Below are 18681 nucleotides of genomic sequence, written 5' to 3'. Positions count from 1 at the left end.
ATCAATAAATAAATACATAAAACTATTTGATTAGATAATATGAATTATTTATTTATCCACATATTGAGTCAGCTGTAACTTGAACATAAATTGTTAGAAGAGAGTGCATGAAGAGTAGTTAGTAACAAGGCAGAGAAGTCTAAACAGTTAGCTAAAAATAATGTGTAAATGCTTAAAAATTAGCAAAAATGTATATACAGTTAAAATAGTTATCTAACTAATAATAATAGTGAAATTAAGTAATGTTAGTTAGCTAACTAAAAATAAGTTCAAGTAGCTTACTAACCGTAAATAATGAGTTCAAATAGTTAGCTAACTAAAAATTATAAATATACAATTCAAATAGTTAGCCTACTAAAAATAATGAATATACAGTTCAAGTAGTTAGCTAACTAAAAATAATACGTTCAAATAATGTTACTTAGCTAACTAAAAATAAGTTCAAGTAGCTTGCTAACCAAAAATATTATGTTCAAGTAATGTTACTTAGCTTACTAAAAATAATAATTTCAAGTAGTTTGCTAACCAAAAGCAACGAGTTCAAATAGTTAGCTAAGTAAAAGTAATGGCCAAAGGGTTAACAAAATGTTATAAATACACAGTTGAAATACTTACTAACATAATTACTAGTTAGTTACCATCACTAGCAGTAGAACATACAAACTTGTCCAAACAACCCTAAGCACTGACAGTTTAATTGAATAAAAAAACACTTGTAAAATATTGTTAAACTGTATGTGAAAATATTGTATCGTACTTTTATGAACAGGTTTGGAACCTGATGGGTGGTGTTAATGAAGGGCTACCTGAGTTCACCTGATAGGGGTGAGAGGGTACATTAAAAAAAAAAAGACTAGGAACAACTTGTTCATATATTTGCGATGCTTTCATCTTGCTTTGTGCTTGCAAGTCATTTTTCCCTCCACACACACAGATTGTCTACCTCGATCTGGCCGATGGTCTCCTGGTACTCCTGCTCTCTGGTCTTAAATAGTGACTCTGTTTCATCGATGAGGCTGCCAAGACTTCCATCCTGGGAGTCCTTAGAGAGCACAGACAGAAGTCTCATTCATCATGCATGAGTAAATGTCTGACACAGCACCTGTAGCAAAGATCTAAACGCTTCCTCGCATGAGTTTAAAAACTATTTACTGTGGAAAAGGACCATAAATGCACAAGACAGGACTCACTGGATCAGCAGCTTCACCGTTGCCGTCAGAGGCGCAGGCAGCTGTGCCAGGCATCGCGGCGATGGTCAGTGGCACGTTGTAGTTTGTGAAGTCCTCCCACAGCAACAGAGTCTCCTCGTTTTCCTCCCACGTCAGACTGTCACAGTCGTCATCAATTTCAAACGTCTCGCGCCTGGCAACAAAGGAGTTATCTGAACAATGTCTGCGTAGGACAAGGACAGAGAATGGAAAGAACAGGAGAGAAAGAGAGAGAGGAAGGACAAGTATAACCGCCACCAGACTCAGCAAAGGTCACAAGCAAAGAGGAAGATGCGCTTAGAAGGAAGACAAACAGTTGGAAGGAGGAGGTTATGGAAAACAAGTAGGCTCTGAACCTTACTATCAAAGTAAGTGATTAGTATATTCCAAAAATGCCAATGTTTGTGAGAGTAACACCATCAGTGAGCATCTAAAAAATCACAACTATGACTTTAACAAATTAATGCCCACAGTATTTATATCTGCTGGGTTTTGCTGAATCAGAGCACTGTATGTTTCTCCATATAAACACTAGAGGGAGCTGAAAGAACATTCAGTGCAGTTCCATCAAAACAACATCTGTACTGGTAACTGCAGATAATATTCAGGTTCATTCACAGCACACTTGACTTGATTCTGGTCTGTTTGTGCATTTGGTGTGTACGTGTGTTGCTTACAGCTGGTTGAGCATGCGTTTCATCTCGTCAGTGATGTTGAGCGACCCAGGGACGTCCTCCTCTGAAGGGCTGGGCTCAGCATCCATCTCTGAGCTCTCCTCGTCAGACACGGCTTTACGCTCTTTTCTCCTGCAGCAGGCCATGGCACCCTGCAAAACACACACACACAGAAATATAAACGCTCACGTTGCTTGAGGAACCTGTGCTGAAACATGAGCTTGTTTAGTTGCACCTAGTTTATCAAGTAAATATGTGCTATGCAGGAAAAATGCCGCAGTTTGATCATCATCAGCACTTTAATAGGTATTTTTCTGAATAGTGTGCATGGAGCATTTCTACTTTCAACAAATGAGACACTTTTTTATAAATACTGTCAATGTCAAAAGTCCCATTAAGGGTAGGGACATACTGTATAACAACATATACAGTAACATAATAGAAGCCACCAACTTGATTCACGCTGGACTTATACTCTGGCTTTAACCAGCAATGTCGGCGCAATTTGATAACCTTGTGTGCAGTGAAGAGTCACCACATCAGCAGTTAATTTTTCTGTGTGTGTGTATGTGTGTGTGCATGCATATGTAAGAGCATTACTGTCAGTATTCTGTATGTTTATACGTTTGTGAGCGTGTTTGCGAACATGCAGGCATTCATTCCTACTCCTTTAGAGAGGTCACAGAGTGCATGATCAGCCGGTGAAAGAGAAACTACACACATCCAGCCAGCGGCAGCTCTGATTTCATTCACAGAGTGCCGACTGCTTCGTTCACTGAAGAATTCATATTTTTGCTGCGATTACCGTCAAACAGTGAAACAACAGATAAGTACCCACCCTCTCTGGGAGCGACCTGGCCGGACTAACGTTGAACATCTTTGACATGTCCTCTGAGTTGCGCTGCTGAGCCACGTCGCACAGTTTGGCCGTGATGTCGATGCGCCTACAGATGTCCATGTCCACCCGCCTGGCTTTCTCCTGGATCTTGGTGTCCAGGTCAGACATTTGCTGCAGGGGTGAGAATTGTTGTTTGAGATGTCATGTGCAGTTCACACATTTTCTCAGACTGCACACATACAGTATTTAAACTTGATTCACTGTGGCAGGCGAAGAACTTAAACTGACTGATTTATGGGAATGAATAAACGGATGAATAAAGTGTTGGTGAATTATCTCCATACCAGTTTGTCTTTCGCACTTTTAATGGTGAATCTGATGTCCAATAATGGATGTGATGAACTATCTAAATATTTACCATTCATATCATATTTACTTCTCTGTTAGGAAGCCATTTTACATTATTGTTTGTGATGCAGTTTTTAAAATATGATTCAAATTTGCAATTTTATTCATAATTCTAATCTTGTGACATTATATGTGTTATCTGTAATTCAATTTTACTGCTAACTATCTTGGCCAGTATACTCTTATATTTCTTAGTTTAAACTAGAAAAATGCACTCAGTGGAGTGCAGATCTCCGCCAGGTTGCCGCTGGAGCTGATCACAGAGCTGTAGACAATACACGTGGCACAGCTACGCCTGGTGGAATTGTTCCTCCCGGCTTCCTTACAGTCAAGATGGCGGTGAAGATAACAAAATGTCTGTGTCTAGATGGTAACACCAGATTTGCAGTAACTCCCATGAGATTTCCTGTTCCATGTCTGAAGTGGTCTTTTGCACCGAAACCATGATATTTACCTAACCTTAACCAAGTGCTTTTTGTGCCTAAATCTAACCAAACCTTAACTACAGTGATGTAACACCATAAAATACAGCAACAAGAATAGTTTAAAGCATCTCATGAGAGTCTGGCAAATCTAGGGTCACCATGTAGCCATGACCCAACAAAACTTCTTTTTTCCATCTTGTATCGCACCTAACTTTAGTTGATCATAAAATGCCAGGTATGGAATTAATATGCAGATGCTCTGGTTCAAAATGAGACCAAACTTTTCCACAAATGTCAGTTTTTGAGTCCTAACAAAGGCCTACATGCCTTTGCTATGTGGTTTTGTGGGGGACTTGTGGCCCCTACTGGTTGGTTAAGAGGAGTTAGGAGTCAGCAGTCAGTGAGGGTATAAAACAGTCAATAAATGTGGCAGATGTGGATTATGCAAATAGGTCATGTATAATGCCTCTTTCTGCTACAGTGAAAGTTTCAACAGTAGGAGGATCTCTTGTGAGCAATCACAAGGGGGCCATCGCATCTAGAGCACAAAATACAGCATGTCTAACTGCTAAGTCTAACCTAGGAGATCCACTACTTCTATGCCACTTACCCGCCTCTGGAATCCCACATCAGGGATGGAGTCAAGCAAAGAAAATAATATGAAAAATCTACAATGTCCAAATGCCAAAAGTGAAGAGAAGCAGGATAAACAACACAGCTTTCCCCAAAAAACAACAACATCCAATTATATTTATCCCTGAGCAAGCACTAGCTGTGACTGGGCCCACTGCAGTATATTATAACTGTATATCACACTTGAGCAGACATGCCAGAGAACAATGCACTGCTGTACAGAACAGGAAGTGCTCTTGATCTACAGCTGCTATTTGAGCTGTTTTGAATGAATGTTTGTCTTGAAGGCTCTCTGGCTTTATATATTCACCCCAATAAGGAAGGAAGGAAGGGTGTGTGTTCACTTTTATTATCTTGACCTGTATGAATGACAGCCTATATCACAATGAGCAGGAAAACAAAAGCACATTCTTCAAACACACCTGTTGAAACCCTTAACGTGATTACTTTATAATGTATGGGAGTTAACGCAGCACTTTTTCAATGCTGTGAAAGCTTTGTCAGGTATGGGGAAATAATGATGACATCACCCTGAACAAATACTTACATCACTCATCAGGCTCTTGAACACCACAAGTTCAGCCTTCAGTCTGTCCACCTTCTCGCTCAGCTCATCCTGGATCTCGGCTGACTCCCGCACACTCTGAGAGGACGTCACAGTGACATGACATGACAGAAAAACAAAGATACTATTAAGGTTAGAGGAGTCGACTCAGCCACAATTAACTTGTGAAATAAAGTCTAATGACTTAATAAATCTTTATAACAAGCTTTGATAACAGGTAGATAAAAGTGACGCCTGTTGCATTCAGGTAAGGCTCCTCTAATCAAATAAAGCCTTTATACTGTTATACATTTTCATATGGGTTACTGTTTAGCTTTTATGATCAGTACCAGAGGTCATAGATTACTTTCCTTTTCATTTTTACATAACTGAGATGATGCAAATTTGAGCCTCTGCTGAAAGACTGAGCTGTAACCTTATCAGGGAGGCCATGTCAAATACTTACAAGAGGAGTATAAAGGTTAATGTGAATTAGGTCCAAGAGGCTAAAATTGAATAGTTTAACACTCTGGGAAATGCTTTTCCTCTTTCTTGCAGTGATGCTGGAAACCACTTTATATCCTTTAACGTTACTGTAAACATGAAGCTACAGCCAGCATCCAGTTAGCTTAACTTAGCTTAGCATAAAGACTTGAAGCAGCTAGCTTGGCTCTGCTCTGCTCTGGAAATAAAATCCACCTACCAACGCCTAAAGCCCACTAAACAAGTTTTATCTTGTTTGTTTGATCCGTGCAAAAACTGAAATGGAAAGTGGCCATGTTGTGGTTTTACAGGCAGTTATGAGCCAGGCTGTTTGTAGCCAGGAGCAGTGATTCTCCAGTGGTTTATCATCACTGGGGAGGGTGTTGCTAGGCAACCAGCAGAGAGACCAGCCGAGTGTTGCCAACATGGCGACTTTCTCGCCAGATTTAGAGACTTTTCAGACCCTCTCAGTGAATTTATTTATAAAAAGAGACTAGCGGCAGATTTAGCGACTTCTTCAGATGAAAAAGAGAGAGATGTATTGTATTGTAATTTATTTCCATGCATACTGCGCGATTCACGGCTCTTCCGCCATGCGCGCGGGGTCTCTCCCACCATTTTCCATAGGTGTGCGTCATAATAACAACGGTCTCTCCTTCGGGGACACACATAAGCGAAATTAACATTGGCAAATATTCGTCTCCTGTTCACCAATATTCAGTGCGAGCACAGAGGCGGATAAAACATTCACTTCCGGTGGCAAAGCAAGTAAGTAGAGCTGAACTACAAAGTCGTCCTGCGTGTGTGTGTGTGGGAGACATAGGAAGTAACCTTGTTTAACCAGTTGATATGTTATGGTACTGGCCACAACAAATACAATTTGCCACTCATGGGAGTTGCTGCCTGGCTGGCAGTGAGTTGGGAGATGGGCATGGTATGTGAGGAAATGGAAAGTGTACCAAAATCATCATATTTTGCTTTAGTTATTAACAAGATAGCTAACATTAGCTAGCAAGCTAGTTTTGCATGTGTATCACATCAGGCCATGTAATGCCCCCGTCAGCACCAATATCGGCAGTTGACGCTTACTTGCATTCACTCGTACAGTACAGGCCAAAAGTTTGGACACACCTTCTCATTCAATGCGTTTTCTTTATTTTCATGACTATTTACATTGTAGATTCTCACTGAAGGCATCAAAACTATGAATGAACACATGTGGAGTTATGTACTTAACAAAAAAAGGTGAAATAACTGAAAACATGTTTTATATTCTAGTTTCTTCAAAATAGCCACCCTTTGCTCTGATTACTGCTTTGCACACTCTTGGCATTCTCTCCATGAGCTTCAAGAGGTAGTCACCTGAAATGGTTTCCACTTCACAGGTGTGCCTTATCAGGGTTAATTAGTGGAATTTCTTGCTTTATCAATGGGGTTGAGACCATCAGTTGTGTTGTGCAGAAGTCAGGTTAATACACAGCCGACAGCCCTATTGGACAACTGTTAAAATTCATATTATGGCAAGAACCAATCAGCTAACTAAAGAAAAACGAGTGGCCATCATTACTTTAAGAAATGAAGGTCAGTCAGTCCGGAAAATTGCAAAAACTTTAAATGTGTCCCCAAGTGGAGTCGCAAAAACCATCAAGCGCTACAACCAAACTGGCACACATGAGGACCGACCCAGGAAAGGAAGACCAAGAGTCACCTCTGCTTCTGAGGATAAGTTCATCCGAGTCACCAGCCTCAGAAATCGCAAGTTAACAGCAGCTCAGATCAGAGACCAGATGAATGCCACACAGAGTTCTAGCAGCAGACCCATCTCTAGAACAACTGTTAAGAGGAGACTGCGCGAATCAGGCCTTCATGGTCAAATAGCTGCTAGGAAACCACTGCTAAGGAGAGGCAACAAGCAGAAGAGATTTGTTTGGGCCAAGAAACACAAGGAATGGACATTAGACCAGTGGAAATCTGTGCTTTGGTCTGATGAGTCCAAATTTGAGATCTTTGGTTCCAACCGCCGTGTCTTATTATTATTTCACCTTTTTTTGTTAAGTACATAACTCCACATGTGTTCATTCATAGTTTTGATGCCTTCAGTGAGAATCTACAATGTAAATAGTCATGAAAATAAAGAAAACGCATTGAATGAGAAGGTGTGTCCAAACTTTTGGCCTGTACTGTATAACAGTGAGCAAAATAAACACTGGTGAATATTTGCTTCACGTTCACTTCCATTCAGTGTAGAGGCCCTGACACACCAAGTCAATGTTGGCCGTCGGTCAAAGTTGGGCTATTGGTGAGCGCCTGCCACCCTTGTTGGTGCGGTGTGTCCCGCACTGTTGGCCCTCATCAGTGCTAGTAGGCTTTTCCCCACTGATTCAGCAAGTTGAATCAGCGTCGGCAACAGTCAGTGAATGAAATCACTTACTGTTAGTTCAGCTCAGCACACAACAAGAGAGGTGAAAGTGAGGAATGTAAACAAAAAGCTAAAGTAAAGATAGAGTGAGTCCAAAACAACCTTCTTGTATGAAGTAAGATTGTTTTTCTTAGTCATTGAGCTCTTCAACAGAAACATTTCCTGATGGTTTGTGTTATTGTTCACTGGTGAGCAGTAAATATGCTCTGTTCTTTCAACACTGGATCACGTAACTAGCATCAATACTAGTCTTCCAGTTTCCCATTTTGAATGGTGATTACAGACGACGGTCATCTGCTGATATGAACGGGGTATGTCCTCTCACACAGGCGCAGAACATATGTGCTTGCTGGCCATTGGTTTGGAGTGTTTATGTGCAATTTTCTGTTGAAACACAGCCACGTGGGGCAACGCAGCAGGGGCTGTCATTGCCACTAGTTCTCTGATGTCAGTTTGGTGTCTCTGAGCCTTTAGTGAAGGGGTGAATAAAATATTTGCTTCAGGTGGCAAAGCAAATTTGAACCTTTTAATTGCATGGAGTTCAACTTTGGTGAACTTTGATTGGCAAAGTTAGGAGGTCAGCTATGTGTGGAGGAGACATTGATTGTTGCCATGTTTAACCAGCTGATATTGTATGATAATGTACGTGAAAAAACAAACTACCCATCACAGCTGACATTACCCACATTCAGCATGAATACTGCCTCGGCAGGTGATGGTCACTTGCCTCCATTTGCCAATGTGTGACTGTACCCTTAAGCCAGGCAGTAGCTGCAGGGACATGCAGGAGGTGTCAAGAGGAGACGCTTGGAGATGCTGCTTGCTGTGGGAGTTCAGTCATAGTGAGTTTCCATGATTATATTGACTCTTTGGCTCTCTGAACTGGAAACACAAGACTATGGTGCACTATAGTATGAGCACCATAGCATGCATGTCATTCTCATGTTTTGTTGAAGATTTTTCTGTTTAATTTTATTCAGCCAAGTTTAAATGCTTCCTTGAATGATTGATAATGTCATAAATATGCAAATAAGCATATGATGTCATCTGGTAGCAATCTTTGGAGCTACTGCTAGCTACTTTCATTGGTTAACTGTTGGCAACACTGCCCTAAAATACCATAACTTGTCCTTTTTTACACAGGCTGGTTGGTGGATATTGTTTCCATTTGACAGAGCCAGGCTAGCTGTGTCCCCCAATTTCAGTCTTCAGTCTTTATGCTAAGCTAAGCTAACAGGCTGTAGCTTCTTTATTTATTGTACATACGTGAGAATGAAATCCATCTCCTGATTTACCTTCAGCAAGACAATACTTAACCGTGTTTACCAAGGTGTCAAACTACCACTTTAAGGCTCTACTTTCAATTCTGTCTTCAGCTACAAGCCCTCTGACACTTGTAATTTTTAAGAAAATGATTTTTTCTTAGGAGCTTGCAAACAAACAATTACCCCTAATTTCCCACTGATAAATGGCTGTAGTATTTAGCTGGTAAACACATGCTCAGCAGTTTAGAGCTGAAATTTATAAAGACATAACGGATGATTAACCCTATTGACTTTCTTCTGTTGCTCGAAAATTGACACATTTTGCTCCTGTATTAAGTCAGCACATGGTAACAGCCCTTTGGCTCTGAGCCCTTCACAATAAAAGGCTGTTTGCACTGAATTTACTATCTCTGAACAGATTTCCATCTCTTCCACGCACAGCGGCATCTGCCTATGTGCTCTAAAGGTTAAAACCCCCGTGGGATGGCACTCCACCTCTCTATCTGGGGTTTTGCTGACCCAGAATCCAAGACAAACATGCATGCTGTCACTGATCAATTTGCGCAGAAGCGTAGAGGAAAGGATGCCGACCAGATGAGGTACTCTCACCAGTATGTTTTTGTGATATGGCCTCAAGGTGTGACACTTTAAATTGATTTTGCCTCTACATCTATTTCCTGCCTGCTCTGAACAGAAACATAATGGCAAGACTGCTGGTGATATTTGATGTTTGTATCTATATCTGGGCCAACAGGCCCCTCCTGATGGGTTTTTAATATGTTTATTCTAATCTGACACACATCCTTCTGCTGTGCTGACTCCCGCTCTGCTGAGTCCACATAGAATATAACACAGTGAGAAATTGAGCTATATATAAATGTTTATGCATATGCTGGAGTAGCAGTTTTCAAAATGTAGGCGCACACACGCTTTTTTTCCCTCAGACTGTATTTGTGCTCCTTGTCTGCATGTAAATAACCATTGGCAAGACTTCAAATAGCTGTGCATGCATATGTTGGTGGAAATATATTCTATTGCCAATGTTTTCCAACCTGCTGCATTGTTTCCACCGTGGACTCCAGCTGCTCTCGCTTGGACAGCTCCTCCTCCCATCTGCAACACAGAGCACAGAGTTAGGTCAGTTACCACTGGGCCCTGTCCCCTGGGGGCCACTAGACAGGTTAATGGTACTTTTGTGGGGATAATACTCCCAACTCCGATTACAAAATGCCCTTGACAGTGAGGGCTCACACCCACTATCTTCCCCCTTTTTCCAATCTTTTGTCTACTTCCTCTTTTGTGTGGTCATCTTTACAACCCCGCTGCATCAATAAAAGACAATAAAGAGAGAATGGAGTTTTATCCTTCTCAAAAACACAACAACTATTGCTCATGAATTGTTTTTGAACCTTTGAGTGACTGTAGAGGGATATGTGAGCTGTAACACACCCAAAAGGGTGGAGTACCTCTGCTGCAGCCCAAATTCCTTCACGCTAACTGCTTCATTTCTCATAAGGTCTCAGGAGTGAGTTATGAGATCTCAGTGATGACACTTCAAAGCAAATGAAAATATTTAGTCATGCTATTGACATAAAACAAACACAGATAAAGCTTGACATGTACCAACACCTCCAACCTTTGTGCAAAGCCATTAGTAGCCTTGTAATTTCAATATTTACTGAAGATAAGCGAGACTGAGATATTCACTACATCATAGCTGCCAGTTGGGCAGATATGTCAGACTAAACCAAGCAGCTCCTATTATTCGTTTAGTCAAACTGCAAGCAATATAAGATCCATTCATTCATTCAAACCTTGAGTTAAGCCTGAAAATCATTGAGGTTTCCCTCATTTGTAGTGATGTCGAGACACAGAAAAATACAGAGGACAATACTCAGTCAAAACAACTGCACACTGAGGTGAAGTGTTCAAGATTGTTGTCTTCATTGTCCTGGGGTAGTGGGCAAGTTGATCTTTAGAATGTGTTGTAGGTGTTGATATTGCAGATAGGATCACCCAAGATGAACTCTGAAAACATACAAAGTGGTGGCAAAGTGCAGCCTGAGGTCAAGCTGCCATGCATTGTCTGTAGAAAGCTGCAGCGGCTGCTTTGAGCTGCCAATGTTTGATTCTGCAGCTAAATGTGGCCAAACTAAAACTTGGGGTTAGTTTAACTTTTAGCTACAAAATGTAGCTAGGGCAGTGATTCCCAACTGGTTCAGTCAGGGTGTCCAGATTTCTCCTTAGTCATTTGTTCAAGGTCAGTTCAATTTAAATTAGCATCATACTTGGCCATGTCATTAAGCTAGCTTGCTGTCTCTGTCATGTAGCTGTCTGTTAGTCACTCACTCTACAGCAGGATATGGCACTTAAAGTAAAGGCACTGTGCTGGAAATTCACTGTACTTCAAAATAAAGTGTTTTTTTTTTACAAACTGGACACGTTTGTGAGTCACTTGCGGTCCATTGAAAATGGACCCAAGACCCACTCTTGGACCAGAACCCACCAGTTGGGAACCACTGAGCTAGAGCACAACTACAGCCTCTCAGTAAACGTCCTAAAAGTCCTGTGATCCTGGGTGCATGTTGACCTATGTTACGGAGACTTTCTTCCCGCCTGAAACACATGAACTGTGCCGCTGCTTGGTGTGGTTTCGGCGAAGAGTCCACAGCAATGCTAGCAGCTCTGAGAGGCTGTACTTCGAGGTGCTTTGAGTTCAAAGTTAATGTCACATTGACAATGCTAAAATGTAGGCTTAGGCGGTGTTAAGTTTTTCATACCTTTGTACCTTTCTAACATTTCAAAGGGGTATGCAGTATTTAACGTTATTTGTATAAAAACATAAAATCATTGTAGCCCATAGATTTCTCAAAATCAACCTTATATGCGTCCAGTTAGATGTGAAAACATGCTGTTTAGCCATGGTGTCTCTCTCTGGTGTTGCTGGCTGGCTTTTTAATAGTCCTGTAAGCTTATCCCCACCACTCACAATCACTATCTTTCTTACCTCAGCTGCCAGTATCACCAGTAGAGACTGACCTCTGGTGGTTTGTGCTGTGCACTACATCACTACACCAAAATACAGCATGGTTGTATCAGTTTAATAGAAACAGGAGCACCTGTGTTTTTGATAGTATTTAAAATCATACCTTTGGGGTTATTAAATACCCTGGTATATTGTAGTACTGTGATACCATCCAAGCCTACCCATAAGTGCTTTACCTACGCTTAGCACTTAAGATTACCATGACCTGGATGACTAAGAATCTTCACAGACACATCCAAGCTGACTAAAATGCTGATGTTAAGAAGGTGTAATGTTCACTATGTTCACCATCTTCGTTTAGTGTGTTAGCATGCTGTAGCAGCAGTGCAGCTGAGGCTGATGGGAATGTCAGGGATCACAAAAGTGATTACATGTCATCCTGAGGGGGGCATGAATGTGCAAACCAAATGTCACAGCAATCAATCCCATAGTTGTCGAGATATTTCAGTCTGTATCAAAGCGGTGGGCTGACCGACCAACCGACTGACCGAACATGCCGCTAGCACGGCTAAAAATAAAGTGCCAGACTCCCCTCTGAGCTACAAGCTATTATAAGCAACACAGCTCTCTTCCCCTCTCCTGGTGGACCATATCACTCAGCTGCACCATGGCAGCTATGTAAAAACAAAATTAGGAGGCTCTTAAATTGCCTCTCAGTATGGACTGCACAGAGGAAACAGAACACACTGCATCAGTCAGTTCAGCACGCTCCTAATACACACTCATCCTGTTCCCTGAGATATGAGACAGCAGTCATGCTGAGTCACGGACGCTTCCCAAAAGAGAGTTTGAGGTTCAGAATGGAAAGGGAGCTCATTCAGAGATATGAAGTCACCACACAGCGACAGACAGCCATGTGAGGATGAGCCACTGTGGGAAATGTGGAGGATATAACCAGAGCGGGGTTTCTGTGTGTGTGTGAGAGACTGGGTGAGCCAGTGGGAAGATTTGTGTGTACTGGTGTAAGCAGCACATGCTTGACCATCTATATGTTTACTGTAAGGGAGAAAGCTGACATCTGATGAGCACTGCTGCATTCTGGGACATTGCTGAGGCCTCTACCATGGAGGAACACACAAACACAGCCAGAAGTCACTTTGGTATCACAAACATGCGTCACCAGAGGCTCACTTTGTCAACAAGAAGCAGCCTTGTTTCCATTCAGAACCCACTTGAATGTACACTGTCTAATTAGGGAGAAGTATTCCTCGGCAGGGCGTGCCAGCTCGCACTGTGATTGAAGCCTTGTTCTAAAAACGCTGGCAGAGCTGCTTTACTGTGTCCACAACACTCTGCCTGTCTGCCGCAGGATGTCGGCTGAGGTCGTCAGAGTTCACAACTGCATCCTCTGCAGACACAAACCAGTGTGTCACAGGCATCACTCATGTTGTCACTTCCTGACGAAACCACCACGTCCATTTCTTCAGTACCACCGGTGATAACTGGATGATTAAATCGACCTACTGACGGAGGGAAAGCCTCTTTGTGTCAACACTATGTCAAGGCCATTTATGTCATCTATCAGAGCTAATGACAGAGCTAAGCAGTGACTGCTTCCACATTATTTGGAGCTGCTACAACTCAGCAATCCATAAAAGTCTAATGGAAAACCACGACTGTTCTCAAGCATCCAGATAAAAATGGCTTATCCAAACAAAGATGACACGACCGCATCGCAAAACTATTCTATCTATCTGGCCTGTCTGCCGTGGCTGTGGTTCTGGTTTTCCTGTACCTTTTGGCGTGACTCAGTCAAATGAACACACCCGGAGTCTCCTTACAAGGACAAAGACAGCAGGAGGGTTGGAGCCTGTGTCAACTCACAGACATCTGTTTACCTCCACACACATCCTCTGCATTCTTGCTCTAATAAATCAAAAACGAACCATGCGGTGTTACAGATGTGTTAGCTCGGCCTGCCAGGCCAACTGAAATTGCTGCAATAAAATGTGGTTTCTTTTCCATCTTGGGGAGGCAACAATAAACTAAAATGGATAGTGAGCAAAGCCAAAATTTAATTATGGAGGTTTTTAAGAGCTACATAAAGATACTATTTAATTTTCATTGAGAAAAGAAAAGACCTTGAAATTAAAATGCATTAAAATGTCTAAAACAACTAGACCAGTGTTATATGTTTTGGTGAGTTGTGTATTGACATTTTCTCAAAAGTTTCTAATAATATTCAATCCCAGAGATATCTCTAATTTTAATCAAGGACACGGTCCGTGTCAATGACGTCATTTTAAGACACATTTTTACATTAGACTTTTAAGATTTTGTCGTTTTTAAAGGTCCAGTGTATCAGATTTAGGGGGATATAATGTCAAAAATGGGACTTATTATAATAAGTATGTTCTCTTTAGTATATAATCACCTGAAAATAAGTACTGTCCTGTTTTCGTTACCTTAGAATGAGCCATTTATATTTATATAAATGATCCTATACAAACGGATCCTCGTCCACGGACTCTGCCATGTTCCACTGCCATGTTTCTACAGCACCAGAACGGATAAACCCAAAAGTGTCTCTAGAGAGTACCATTCACGTTATTGCGAGTTAACCACCATAGTTAGCAACCCCTCCGCGACATGCAGCATCAGAAAAACGCTGAATTTATGATGTGAAACTGCTTTATTCAGTGTCTTTATAGCAGTTTAAATCACCCGTTTTGTTTGTTTTGGAGAGGAAGAGACCTCAACGGATAACTGGACTCCCAGTAAAAAACACTGACAATTAACACTGCAGGAATCCTAACTGGGAGTTCATGCTTGACACGTGGGATTGAGCTGGTTGCAATCTGCAATCCTCACTGATAGATGCCACTAAATCCTACACACTGCTTTTCTAACTATATATTCTAACCAGACATCTGGATCTTAAATTATCAGAGAAACAAGCTGAGCTAACGTTAACGGCAGCTTGGCTCCAGCCCCTGCCGTGCCGAACAGCGTCAGGGAAACACTGATTTGTACAGTACAACTGCTTCATTTAGTGTGTTTTGCAGTTTTTAAAAATCTCCTGAACCATGAACACTGGAACAATCCTTATTGTGAGAAAATGCTGCTTTGCTTGGGAGTCTCCTAGGAGCAGAAAATTACATGTTGCATGGTTATTTCAGTAATGTTTCCTCCAATCCTAAAAATAAACATAGGGCGATTGCTTTCTTAAAACACTGTTGCATGATAAGCTACAGCAGCACTTAAAGGGACAGTGTGGGAATTAAGGGGATTTGGTTGCAACCAGCTGCAGCTTCTCCTGCTTAGAATTCCTTCAGTGTTTATTGTTCAGGAATTTTTTATCAGGAGCCTAATTATCTGCAGAGGTCTCTTCCTCCAAAACAAACAGACTGGTGATTAAATCCGGTAAAAACACTGATTAAAACAGATTCATGTTACAAATCAGTGTTTCTCCGTGCTGTTTAGCATGTTGGAGACGGGCCGTTTACTCAGCACTTGCTAATGTGTGCTGACCTTATTTCTAAACAAGACATTCAGGAGGTTTTTACCCTGAGCTGAATTATCCACAGAGGTCTCCTCCTCTCCAGTACAAACATACCTGGGGCTTCATTCATCCGTACTAAAATACACGTACGGACAAAAGCCAGAAGTATTCGGCAATTTCTACAATCAGGCTTCCACCTCACAATCTGTGTTGCCAATTTCCTGTCTCCAAAATGTCCGTAAACATGGGTCAAAGTTTCTCCCATCAAGTCTGTTTTTATAGATTACAACTTTTGCGTGGGAAGTGGCGAACGCTTCTTTCAGGCCTTGTTTTGTGTGTACGCAATGTTTATAAATGAGACCGCTGGTGATTTAAACCGGTAAAAACGCTGAATAAAGAAGTTTTACATTAAAAAATCAGTGTTTTTCCGACACTCTTTGTCACTGAGTGGCTGCTAACTACAACACAAAAACATGAAAGGCCCGAACTAATACCAGTGTTTGGTTTGTCCGTTCTGGGCTACTGTAGAAACATGGTGCTGCAACATGACAGATTCACGGATCCACCCCCTATGTAAATATAAAAGGCTCATTCTAAGGTAATGAAAACACAACGATCCTTGTTTTCAGGTGATTACAAACTTAAGAAAACATACTTATTATACTCCATTCATGCCGACATATCCCACTAAATCCTACACACTGGACCTTTAAGTAGAATTATTCAAATTAAATTAATGGAGAAAACAACAGATCTCAATGGAAAGAAAAAAAGACACAACTACATTTTCTGTGATTCATGGAAAACTGTGATTTACGAGGATGCTGCGGTGCAACGCTGAGGGAAAAATGAAGTGTCTCACATCAAACTGACATTTTCTCATATAATTTTTGTCTGTTGAACAATAGCATTCCTGCAGCGCCTGCCAACTAACACTCCCTGCCTTGTGTGGTATGTCTGGGAGTTTGCACGCAAGCTGCCTCAGTGTTTTCCCATCAGTGTGCCGGAGGACACCACATGCACACATCCAAATCTGTTGCACTAATGTTCCTGTGCTTGGTACTGGCTAATGACACTGCTGTTGGTAACATTTTTTGGCACTCCTTAATGATTTAATTAAGGTTGATTTATGTCTGCCAATCAAGCCAATAAAAAACTATATCTTGGAGGTGACTGTCATAACAATATTATTTTAATGATGAAACGTTTATCTGGCGATTCCAGAGAAATGTTATGCAACACGCGGTAAATACCAAAAGGAGCACAGGGAAAACTTTGAGGTGTGGTCGTGTATCCTTCCACAAACTCTCTGTTGCTCATTGCAAATAAAAGTGTGAGTCAGACAACACCCTGTTCAAACCATACGATGTACTGGAAAGTGTTACTTACTGGGTGGAAATTCTCAGTAACTAGACGGCAAATTACAAGCCTATGCCTCAAAGCAGGTTAACTCATAAACACACCTGAGGCTTTATCACACCCCTTCTAATTAGTTCATCTTATTCAACTTTGATCCTCAAGGTTCTGCTTTTCCTCAGAGGATTTACAGGGCTTCTCCTGGCTCAAAATGAGGCAGAGCTGTACCATCCTTATCACGTGCACACATGTGCCTATGTACCGCGGCCTCACCTGGCTCAAGCAAACACTTCTTTTACACACAACAAATATTAGACGTAAAAATAATTATATGTGTGTGAGGTGATTAAAGTGACATTACACTGTATGAGAGAGAGGTTATTGACTTTTTTACCATAAATTATGTGTATAGTGCTGCTGTATAACCCATCTCTTTTTGGTTTTGCCATTTTTAGACAGTTTACATGTGCTCGTCTCACATCAGGGTTTACATAGAGAGCAATGTTATTTGTTAAGCTCAAAGGTATGGCTCATTTTGATGAAAATTAGGTTGTACCTCATTGTCTACTTTACTACGGTTGGGAAGAGGTGTCGTTCATGTTTAACGTTTTGTGTTCTGTCATCAACGCTAGTGCTGTGAGCTAAAGTTAGCGATTTTGGTTGCCAAGTAGCAACTGAATTTCCTCAATCGTATCATGTATAAAAACTTCAAGATCCCCTAGGGAAGCCTAAATAAGAGACATAACAGAGATAACAATGCCTGTATGTTTAATGCAACACTGTTCAACAGCTCCACAAACTACATCCTCCAAAATAATTAAACAGTTGAATTAACGCTTCTCTTATGCCTTGTTTCCACTTACATATGTGACTGGTGTACGTAGATCTGTAGATATACGGATGATGCCTCTAGTGTCCAAGGCAAGGAAGTGCAGTTCTTTACGGATGAAGAGAAACCTCATAGTAATTACCTGTAGCAATGGATGAGAGGCCAATTTTGTCAATTTTTCACCATCCAGTAGTTTGGAATATGTGCTTGGAACATCTCTGGGACAACAACAGGACCAGATACGTGGTACGCTTTGTGAAATATTTAATTAAAAAGATGTATAAACTGCCGAACAAGTCATAATGACAATCTGACTGTATATAATGTATAACCATATTTTAGCAGAATAACATTACTTTCGTTTTGCGGGCACATTGGTTATCAAAGAGATTCCCATAGGAATGACTTGACTTGCGGTTGCCTTGTCTCCGTACCCATACGTAAATGGAAACAAGGGGTAAAACTGCATTGGTTTTCGCTAGGTGTACCTAATAAACTGGCAACTGCCTGTATATACTGAACTGTTGTTATATCTGTCCATATTCCCAAAAACATCATAAATAAATACATACATATGTACCCAAATAAATACTTGAAGTAGTACTATGGTAACATTTAGATTTTGGGGTTTCATTGATAGAACGTTCTTCAGGGTTTGCAAGTAATGTTATTGTAATTTATAGATTAATCTGTGTTGTATAATTTTTTTAAAGACCCAGGGTGAATATGGGAATGTTTGGCAAAAACCAGAACATTAATGGGTTACTCGAGATACTAGAAGTTAACTGTTACAGTATCAGTTATACACCGATCAGCCAAAACATTAAAACCACTGACAGGTGAAGTGAATAACATTGATCATTTCGTTACAGTGCAATGTTCTGCTGTGAAACCTTTGGTACTGGGATTCATGTAGATACCATCTGAGACACTTCATCCACCCAAATACTGTTCCAGACCAAGTACACCCCCTAATGCACCATGCCGCACTAAAACAAGTGCTCAGAAATGACCTGAGGACCATGACAAAGAGCTCAAGGCATCAACCTGGCCTCCAAATTCCCAGGACTCCAATCTGATTGAGCATCTCTGTGACATGCTGGTACCCCAC

General features: G+C 41.1%; 1 protein-coding gene across 1 annotated transcript in view; it reads right to left on the bottom strand.

The window, feature by feature from the left end:
• iffo2b (intermediate filament family orphan 2b) overlaps window positions 1–18681 on the bottom strand; it is a 44261-nt gene that overhangs the window by 4047 nt on the left and 21533 nt on the right. Inside the window, exons 2-7 of the mRNA XM_033627273.2 lie at window positions 9950–10010; window positions 4734–4829; window positions 2721–2891; window positions 1886–2034; window positions 1191–1362; window positions 944–1042 (exon numbers count right to left, since the gene is read on the bottom strand). Of these exons, the coding sequence (XP_033483164.1) occupies window positions 944–1042; window positions 1191–1362; window positions 1886–2034; window positions 2721–2891; window positions 4734–4829; window positions 9950–10010 (748 nt within the window). The remainder of the gene's footprint in view (window positions 1–943; window positions 1043–1190; window positions 1363–1885; window positions 2035–2720; window positions 2892–4733; window positions 4830–9949; window positions 10011–18681) is intronic.

Source organism: Epinephelus lanceolatus, chromosome 1, assembly GCF_041903045.1.
Source record: "Epinephelus lanceolatus isolate andai-2023 chromosome 1, ASM4190304v1, whole genome shotgun sequence".
Taxonomy (NCBI): domain Eukaryota; kingdom Metazoa; phylum Chordata; class Actinopteri; order Perciformes; family Serranidae; genus Epinephelus; species Epinephelus lanceolatus.
This window is presented reverse-complemented; position numbering and strand designations above follow the sequence as displayed.